The 11012-nt window shown below is 38.1% G+C and overlaps 1 protein-coding gene across 1 annotated transcript in view; it reads right to left on the bottom strand.

The window, feature by feature from the left end:
* Window positions 1-2540: 2540 nt before the first annotated feature.
* foxo1b (forkhead box O1 b) overlaps window positions 2541-11012 on the bottom strand; it is a 37843-nt gene continuing 29371 nt past the window's right edge. Inside the window, exons 2-3 of the mRNA XM_048180764.1 lie at window positions 7219-7410; window positions 2541-6143 (exon numbers count right to left, since the gene is read on the bottom strand). Of these exons, the coding sequence (XP_048036721.1) occupies window positions 4995-6143; window positions 7219-7410 (1341 nt within the window). The 3' untranslated portion in view covers window positions 2541-4994. The remainder of the gene's footprint in view (window positions 6144-7218; window positions 7411-11012) is intronic.

Here is an 11012-nt window from a genome sequence, read left to right as displayed (position 1 = left end):
TACTGTAATTGTTTTACTGGTGATTAGTGTTCCATTTGCTTGGATCTTGGACCTTGTATATATTTCTGATGTAGCCAAAGATGACAAGCTAGAATATAAAATAAGCTAACTGACTGATTTTAAGTTAGTCATACTATTCTTAGGATGAATATGAGTGTATTTTACATTAGCAATATTTAAGCATGAAGATTTACCAATAACTAATTTCAAATTCATAACTGTTTGTAGATGGACCTCTCGCAATAGTGAAGCAACTGCTGAGCTACATCTTTGAAAGATGTGAAGTCATCTTGCAACTCAAGACTTTTTTCTTATAAGCATTTTTTCTTTTTTACATATAAGGTTTTTGTGAGAAAAATATCCATATTTAAAACTTTATCAACTAAATTAAAGGATTAGTTCACTTTCAAATTAAAATTTCCTGATAATTTACTCACCCCCATGTCATCCAAGATGTTCATGTCTTTCTTTCTTCAGTCGAAAAGAAATTAAGGTTTTTGATGAAAACATTCCAGGATAGTGGAAGGACTCCATATAGTGGACTTCAATGGAGCCCAAACAGTTGAAGGTCAAAATTACAGTTTACAGTGATCCCAGATGAGGAATAAGGGTCTTATCTAGAGAAACCAATCGCTCATTTTCTTAAAAAAAATAAAAAATAAAGTTTTAACCATAAATGCTCATCTTGAACTAGCTCTCTTCTTCTTCTTCTCTATTTGAATTCCAGCAGTGTAGACACTGCTAAGTGTATTACTGCCCTCCACAGGTCAAAGTTTGAACTAAATTGTCATATACAATATTCTAGTGCAAGTATATAACAATTAGTTCAAACTTTGACCTGTGGAGGGCAGTAATACATATTTTTGTAAAGAAAATGAGCGATGGTTTCTCTATATAAGACTCTTATTCCTTGTCTGGGATCGTGTAGAACGTTTTGAAGGTGCAATGAAACTGTAATTTTGACCTTCAACCGTTTGGGCTCCATTAAAGTCCACTATATGGAGAAAAATCCTGGAATGTTTTCATCAAAAACCCTCATTTCTTTTCGACTAAAGAAAGAAAGACATGAACATCTTGGATGACATGGGGGTGAGTAAATTATCAGGAAATTTTATTTTGAAAGGGAACTAATCCTTTAACTAGCTTCTGGCACAAGTCAACTTATGCCAAATGAGTAAGTTCTGACGCGATGTATGACGCAGGAGTTTCGTAAGCTTAGACGCCTCTCGTGATTCAAACAAATAGGGCTGCTCCTTCAAGCTCCTCTTCTCTTATATCGTAATCCTCTGACATTACTCTTTGAAAATTCTCATTTAAGACTTCTAGTTTGAGGCCTTCGGTGATTTGTTTTGCTCTATCCTCTACGCTTCCGTGTTCGTCATTGTATCATGCTTCAGGTCAGATATTACTCTTTTGCCGTTAGTTGATTTGCGTAGACCGTTTGCCGGAAGCTAGTTATTTTAGATTATAAAGATTTAAATATGGATATTTTTCATACAAAAACCCATGGCTTTGCTTCAGAAGGCATTTATTAACCCCCTGGAGCTATGTGGATATTTTTTTATGATGGATGGATGCACTTTTTTGGACTTCAAAATCAGGAGAGCCATTCACTTCCATTATAAACCTTGGAAGAGCCAGGATATTTTATAATATAACTCCCAATTGTGTTCGTCTGAAAGAAGAAAGTCGTATACACCTAGGATGGCTTGAGGGTGAGTACATCATGGGATATTTTCATTTTTTGGTGAAATATCCCTTTAAAAGTGGACCAAAAATAAGCAACCCAGATAACGCCAAGAAGTATAAAAAAAACTCTACAGCATAATCTATTCGTGGTGCATTGCATCCTGGCTATATGCACTGCAGAAATACAGTATGATGTTGTTTGTTTACACAAATTTTTGTTGACAGTAAAACCAAGCCTTTTTACAGTACAATTGTAAATACTTGAATAAATTGCTGTAGATTTTACAAGAAATTTCTGAGAGTGCAGTTAGACACAAGAGAAGTCCTACTGTGAAATTACTTTGAAAGTAATGCAATTATTAACATGGAATATACTGTAATTTCACAGTAACATTTTTAAGAGACATTTCTGATATAAAGTGTCTTGATTTGGTGCCCTGGATATTGATATTTTGTTATTTATTTTTAATTCTTTTTTAAACAGTATGAATTATTACTTTATGGTAATGCAACTGTTTTGCATATTCAAGAACACAAATGTGTATATGAGGCCATAAAACCACAAAAACAATGCATGGGCATTTGCTTTGGTGTTGCCACCCCACATAGGGCGAATTTTAAAACATACTCCTACCCAAAGCTTTACTATGCCTGGAATGCACTGATACTGTTAACATCTAGTTTCACAGACACCGATTTGCCATTAGCCCATTTCCTGTGGACACTGTTATGTGAATTAATACAGACGCACACTTGTACACACTCTCACCCATACAAACTCATACTAAACAGTAATACACAATACTCAAACAGATCAATCAAAACAACAACAACAAAAAACAGATTCTTAATGATTTTTCATATATTCATACCTTTATATACAATTATGGCTTCATATAACAGCTGCAATTTTCCTTTTGATAACTGAAAATCAATTCTTCATCGCTGTTTAATTACATTACAATATTATCAGGCACTTCCTCCATGTAGAACTACTCTATAAAAGCATGTGGTTCTGACAAGGACTGTACGATGAGTGTATGTTTCTAAAGTACAAACGGCTACAGTGGGAACACATCTCCCCATCTCAATTAGGTCACGTCAGACAACAACATTAGAATCAGCAAATACAAAAAAAAAAAAACATCACTAACACGTTTGAGACAAATTCATCCAATAAGAAATTAGAGTCAAAACAAATGACATTTGTGATTATTAAATAAGACAAAGTCAGTGCTATTTACATGTCAAAAGATTCAAACAAACAAAGACCAAAAAAACCTCACACTGTCAGTGATACTTAAAATCATATACAGATATGATCAGATAACAAACAAAAGCATACTTTTAATGTTTAAAGACAGTCTAAAATTACTATAAAATGCAGATAGTTTTATATCTGTTAAAAATATATGCATATGTTTAAAATATTCTTTATAATTTACAAACCTTCATGGTACACCTCACTGTTTGGATAGAAAATCTCTCACATGTTGAAAATCTCAAAGCATTAAATATTTTGTAGATGTGCAGTTACATTGAATGTGTATGTACAACACAAGAACACAGAGAAAAGTCTTAAATTACATTAAATTATCATAGAATTTCTGTCAAATACATAAATGGAGAAACATTTTAAGGAGGCCTTTAGCCTCAGATAGACACAAAATTAGTCTGAAGTAAATGTGACCTTTGGTGACCTTCACTGAGGATTCTAAAATTTCAGCATAGCTAATTTTAGATTTGTTCAATTTTGCTATTATGGTGAACAAGTCAATGATAAATATACAAATAAATATCCAAGATGATGAAAAAAAAAAAAAGATATCGTGACAAGAAATGTCGATTTCAATGTTCCGTTCCAAAGTTCAAGGATTTGTTTACTCTAAAAATATCAAAAAAGAGGGGAAAAAAACTTAATTATTATCAAGCGGATTATTTTACAAACATGAATTTTTGAATCATGAATATCATGAAGTTTTCTTGGGGTTATACTTGAACTAACGTTTCCATGCCATTAAAAAGTCAATGGCCTTTTAAGACTCTTTGCGATAATCTCAGGATTATACCATTTTTTAAATTTATATATGTATATAAAAAGATTTTTAAATCAGAAATTGAGGAAAAATCATCACATAACTGACCCAAATGCCAGTTTGTAAGAGGGGAAGGCACAAAGTACAAATTATTTTATACAATGAAAGAATTCATCCAGCAGTTTGAGAAGATCTATATTACATATACAGCAACCAAGGCCACAAAAGAATTTGTTTCGACATTTAAAGGCTGGGAGGGGTCTTTGAAGAGCATTTAAAATGACCAGTAAGAAGCTCAAAAGTGTACAAATATAAACATTTCATTTACCATCCCATTGGTACAACAAAAATATACATCTCTGTACAAAACACATTTATTCAGCACCCTGAAATGACAATGATAACAGTAATGTACACTATACGAGACATTACACAGCACTCCAGTTGACATGACAAAACTTCTGCCCTGAATTCATTTTAGTGACCTACGTTGCCAAACTGAGACCAACTAGACAAAAATATACAAAAAAGCCATGTCTGTGAATGTATGACATGACTGTTTTTGATTAGCCAGCTTCAATATTTACACTCTGACTAACCAAAAGCAGATTATGATGATTCCCGACAATCATGGAGTCTACTGAAACAATGTACTGTTTATCAGTAAATAGTGACCATTCACTGGCCTCTGCTGATTGGCTGCAGAAGTTCTGGTTGAGGTAAACAGTTCATGAGGTGTATGCACACACTTGAGAGAATAGAGAAAATGGTAATAGTGACTAAAATGACATGTCAGTAATTTGTTCTATTTTATATGAGATACACAACGTTGCAATTCTGAGAAATAAAGTTAGAATTTTGGAGAAATTATGAGAAATAAATGCAGATTCGGGAGCGATAAATTCAGAACTGGGAGAAATGGGAATTTTGAGATATATATAGTCACAACTATGAGAAATTAGGTCACATTTGTGAGAAATAAAGTCACAATAACAAGACAGTCGCAATTACTGGAAATAAAATCGTGCTAAGTTTATGCTTTTAAAAAAAGATGAAAAGGAAATGAAAAGTTTAAATCTCTCTTGTATGTGTAACCTTTTGGTATGACCGACAGCATTCAGTCTGTTTCAGTCAATTGTCAGTTGACCAGCTATATGTCTATGACACATGTACATATATATTCACGAACATTTTCTACAATTAATTCATATTATAAATCAAAAACAGCCTGCCTCACCAATTTGTATGTGTTTGAGTGGATTAATGTGTTTATCCAGATACCCAGCTATGCGTGTTGGTTTTGACCCCGTGCGGGAAATTCTGTTGACCGCTCATGGGATCGAAGTTGAAGTCCAGAGCATCGCCGTCCATGAGCGTGTCGTGTAGGACAGTTTCTACGTCACAGTCCAGCTGCTCGATCGACATGTCATCTAAGTCACTGGGCAGCCGCTCTGGGTGGCTGTGATGGAGGTGAGGAACCGGTCCGTGCCTGTGAAAACCGTTGCCGTTGGTGTAACTCGGCATCCCGGCCTCACCTCCGCCTCTTCCCAGCTGAGCGTGATGAGGCAGGTGTGGTTGTGGCTTCATGTTACCGAGGCGAATGGGATGCCCGTGGGGCAACAGGGCACAGCCGTTCATGCCCATCGTTGGCGAGGGCAACGAATGAAGCGATCGTGGGTGTGCGTGCAGGTGAGGATGTGCAATCATTTTGCCCCCCTGTCCCATTTGTCCCTGACTGGCATAACTGGGTAGCACCCGTCGCCCTTCACAAGACCCCACTGACTGCATCATGTCCCCTCTCGGATCAGCTTCTGCTGTCAGCAGCTCTTTGAGCATACCTGCAGCACAGCTGTACTGACTAACAAAGGGTCCGTAGCCTCCTGGTTTACTGTCCGATAAAGTCGGTATGGCGATTGGACTGAGTCCACCCACCCCGCCCTGTCCGTACAGGCACTTCCGGTAGTCCTGCTGGACCTGGGGCTGAGGACCCATATTGGGGGAGTTGTAGGATGGGTACCCGGGGCTACCCTGCATCATGGGTGAGGACAGCGCAGTCTGGGCGTCTTGGTTGCCCTGGGTGTTATTTTTGGGCGAGATGAGGTTGAGGTTGTCTAAGAGGTCGTTCATCATCACGTTGTCAGAACCGTGGTGACCCGCTACTTCGGACAGGCTGGGGAGGGGCCCACCAAGTTTGGTCCCTGGGAACCCGATGTGGACCTCCCCGGCTTCGTCCTCCTCAGGTAGGAAGGTAGGCGAGCGCCGGCCGCTGAGCGTGCTGGCATCAGAGCTTGCGCGGGTACGAAAGGTGGTCCAGGGTTCAAAGTCGTCATTGCTGTGAGAGTTGGGGCTGCCGAGCCATTTTGGGTACTGAGAACCAGGACTGTTAGAACCACCGTCCAGACCACCCTGCATTGACATCTACAAACGCAAAACAAGAAACCATGAAAACCAGCTGTATCATTACTGCACAGATATATGTGACCCGTGCTGGCAAAATGAGTCACAATGAGCAAATTTTCAAAAATGAGTTATTCTCACATTCCCCATTACGAAAAAATTCAAATGATGTATGATTGAGCTACACCTGTTTGAAGTTAATAGAGTCAGCAGTCAATTTTGAGAACAACTGAAGGTTCCAAAACAAAATCACCTATCAACCATACATTAAAATCCCTGGTAATACCACCAAATTTGGCACAAACCAAGTCAAAAACCAATACCTATAGGAAAAAATCTACATATATTTCAACTATTTTTTCATGATTCCACAATTGTTTGATTAACATTAATGAAACAGACTATAGTCAAGAAGTGAGCAGAAAAAAATGGAATATTTCATGGTCAAAGGAAAGGTATTTCTCTCAGTAAACATACAAATTAAGATACCTTTAGATGTTTAATTGCTATTTGGAGCATTGGGGTCACTAGACGAGGGCTTAATGAACTAATTTTTGACTGTAGCTCGAAATTAGCTTGTGCGCATTCCAACTCATTTTGCCAGCACGGGTCATACATATTACTAAAAGTCACTCTTACGCCATGTCTACACTGGAAGTGGCACAACTATATAACATCTCCAAGTGTTCACCAACACATACCAATCAGATTTGAGTTTGAGGCCACACATTCTTTTAAACTGAACTTGATTGGATAAAACCGAGTTTTAATTGTTTTGGAATAGTAATACTAAAGGCACTCACCACCAGAATTGACCACTTCATTGATTAAAATGTGAACAATTTAGTTTTAAGGCACTGCAAAGTGCCACTCACATCCAGTGAAGACAAAATAAAAGGTATAAAAGAGTTAGGGTAAGAGTAAGGCAAACTTAAAATATAAACTTACAAATATCTGAATAACTGAATAAATATTTGATTACAGAAACCTTATGTTGAGTGATGCAAGCAGTAGTTTAAACCAGCACATTCATATTTTGGCACACAAACAATCTGCAAAGACTGAGTGAACAGAGATTGTTTTCTCCTCAACTGACCTTTTTCTTGGCAGCTCGTCCACGGCTCTTGGTGAACTTGCTGTTGTTGTCCATGGAAGTGGCCCTCCGGCGTGGAGACTTGCCGCTCTTTCCCCCCTCAGGGTTCAGCATCCACCATGAGCTCTTTCCTGTTCCTTCATTCTGGACGCGCACGAAACGACTGTGCAAGGACAGATTGTGTCTGATTGAGTTCTGCCAGGGAGAGAGAAACAACAAGATCAAAACATGAAAATCAGAGTATAGATATCTGACTGAAAACCAATCACAATAAGTGGAAATGACCTGCAACCATCCAATCAATGTCATTAAATCTTGCTTTGCGTTATATGACACAATGAAACGCATTATATATGTGTTAAATGAGCTAAACCAGTCACATTTTCCAGATAAAAGAAGGGACTTTTGATTGACAAAAGCCAATATTTTGACAAACAAGAGGTCTCAAACTTGAAGAATGACAGATATCAACCTTGTTATCTTATGTTAGCAGTTAACACGCACCCAATCATAGATACAATTAGGTGCAAACCGTCTTTTCAGAGCTTAGTGATAAAGTAAAGAAACTGCCATTTAGCTGGCAGAGGAAAAAAATGTATTAGTCATGTCCTTTTTGAAGACACACACTGAACTCAGTGTATACACACATATCCTGCACTAATGATATTTTGTCTGCTTCAGTTTTTGCATTCACAACCTGACCAGACCTACACCTACTAAGAAAGAGGAAGAGAAACTACCATAGTACCATATAAAAGCTGTTTGATCGCTTAACTCCTACACTGATAACCTTTGAAATGAAGGGCCATCTTTTGGGCCTGAACTTCTTGTTGAGAAGAGATTAACAGGAAAAGAGTGAGCAAGACAGATCTTCAGGGTTTGAGGATGCAGGGTGGTATGACAAACTCAATATTCTAACTGTAATTGCTAACTTGTTTTTTGTGGTATATGATCCCATGCCATCATAATAATTAAAGTTGAAAATTAACAGCGTTACTAGAGGTCGTAACCTCTAGTTATTTCATGATAAATAAGCCATAAATAAAAGAGTAAATGTGACATTAATGGTTTTGTGTGATGAATGTCTGATGACTGAAGTGTTTTTTAAATTAAAAGTTTGATTAAAATTGATTGTGTTTTGATTCAAATTAATCATGACTTGCATTACTTAACCAATTCTGTATGTGTGGCTTTTCTGACGTAGTAAACTTACTTGGGAGATCACCTGGTACAGCACTGCACTTGCGATGTGGCGTGCTGGGGTATAAGTCTCGTGAAACATGAGTCACGGCTCTCGGCCTCATTGACTAGATCTCATTGACTAGAAGCAAGCAAAAATGTTATGGTTGCTTCAGCAAATGCGTTTTTATCTCACATTTGCTTTTGTTAAGACTATTGGTTAGGTTTAGGGTAGGGTTTATTGTAGGTGGTACATTATTTTTTTACACAATAGAGCATCAATCCTATTAGCAGCACTGACCGGAAATTAAAATTTCTGAACTGTCGGGATATCCCATCAAAAATGCGGATTTTACCCCCAGAATGTGATTTTATACCGGGGAATCCACCCTAAAACTACGTCCTAAATAGTTCTTGGTATCGAGTCTAAAAGTAAATACGTGCTATCATCCATCATGATCCAACATTATAATCCTTTTTCAAAATGGGAAAAATGAATACAATGCCTGCTTTAGTTTAATTCAAGCAACATGTTCTCCAACCAATACGCCTATATAGGTTGTTTGTCACTTCCCTGAAATACAATCCATAGGAGTGTTTGCTAAAGTTGCGCCCCTATTGACAACAGGACATTTTCATTTTAATGCATTGTCCCTTTTATCTGCCTCATATTTTGGTTTCGCGTAGCTCAAATGGTAGAGCATTGCAATATATAACAATATGCAACCATGTGATCATGTGATCGTGGGTTCGATCCCAGGAAACGCATGTGCTCATAAAGTGTAAATGCACTATTAATCACTAAGGGTGGGTTTAGGGTTGGGGTAGGTGTGGTCGTTAATAAAAAAAATGAGTTTTGCTAAATGGTAATAGGACAAATGGTGTAAAAAGTCCACACATTGCATTTAAATGAACACATTTTGCATTTTGATCGGTAACGACAGCCATACGTCATTTCATGACAACAGACGTAAGACCACACTGTCATTATTTTTACGCCAGCTAGAGGGCGCATGACTTTAAAACGTAAATATAGGTCGTAATAAGGTGCTTGAAAAATGACCTATAGGGTCGTTTTTTTTCGGTGGACAGTCTCAATTCAAGTAATGAACACCAGGGAAACCAGAAAAGAAGCGAAATAAGAACACTAAGCAGGTAATTGTAAATTGTAAATACAGACCACACAGATCTACATTTAAAAACTTTGGATCTTTCAAAGGGAGTTTCTGCCATATTCTTATTGATTATATGTCTCTAAAACATTCAAAGGGATTACATCTTTGTGAGAAGATTTACTAGATCAATACTTAACAGTTTGACTGTACTGGTCCATGTGAATTAAGTAGATTGTTCTTACACCTGATGTATTAGTACATTTTAAGTAAAAGATTTTATTGAAGAATGTCCTAAAAGGAAGTGACCAAATCAAGTGGCACTTTACTGGAGGGATCAGCAGTCCATTTCCTGTGTAGCAGGAAGTAGATTGGTAGGAAAAGGGGAAAGCAGAGGCTCAAGCCACAGAGGGAGGTCAGCAGGACGTCACCTCCAACCTTTGATCCTCAAGGTCAAGACCTTAGAGGTCAAGTAAAGGGAAACATGGCTTCCACATAACAGAATCTGAAAAGAGAGTGGACAGCACGGATTTGAACAGAATGAATGCAAAAGATGTGTGGTCTGGAAACACACGACCTAGATCTTCTGTCTGGGTCATGAACACTCAAGTAATTATTAGAGGTCAACTGACCCGTTTAACTGGCCCTGCTAGAAAGAGGCGAATGAGGGGGGAAAAGAGTGGTGGAAAGGATGCTGAGTGAGAGGAAAGGGAAGAGCTGGAGGAATAGAGATAAAATGAGAAAGAAAGGTACCAGTATGGAAAGCAAAGTGGTTGAGACAGAGGGAGGGAGTAGGGATTGAGTCAGGGAGGAGGAGGGTGTGTTGAGGTAGAGGCGGGGAAGCGGGAATATTTTCCTGCTGAGAGGGACGGGGTCGATGAGTTCACTGTGTGTGTCTGTGCCTGTGTGCGTAGAGGAGGACAGCCTCTCCAGTAGTGCTGACAGACCCTTGCATACAGACACAGAGAGAGTAATAACGTATGGGGCTGTCTGGCGTCTGTCTACACTGTAACAGAACCCCTACAGCACAGCCTCGCTCCACCCTGAGACTGAGAGAGAGAGAGAGGGAGAGAAAGACAGACAGACACACAGAAAAACATACTCATGCACGGATTTTAAAATTCAGTCCGATACCGATAAGCTGATAATTATTATTTTCAGGCTGAAAATCATTAAAAGGGATGATATTAAAACTATCCCTTTAACATACTTTCTCTAAAAACATTTTTTATTTATTTATTTATTTTCCCTCCTTTTTTCTGGTTTTTCAGATCACCAATTTTGCTGTACCCAAAACATAATTCGACAGACAAAATGCTTTCTCTTGAAACTCAATACGCTCCTCCTATAAAAGAAAGAAAGAAAGAAAGAAAGAAAGAAAAGCTGTTATGCGTGTTCCAGTGTACTCATGCATAAATTCATCAAGTCATATTAGCAGATCACATACAGTCACATTCAGAGCACATGTGCACACGCTTAGCACATGCACACCAGTCTGGGCGGCAG

This window comes from Megalobrama amblycephala, linkage group LG2, assembly GCF_018812025.1.
Source record: "Megalobrama amblycephala isolate DHTTF-2021 linkage group LG2, ASM1881202v1, whole genome shotgun sequence".
NCBI classification, from domain to species: domain Eukaryota; kingdom Metazoa; phylum Chordata; class Actinopteri; order Cypriniformes; family Xenocyprididae; genus Megalobrama; species Megalobrama amblycephala.
Note: the sequence above shows the minus strand (reverse complement) of the source record. Positions and strands in the feature narration are given on the sequence as shown.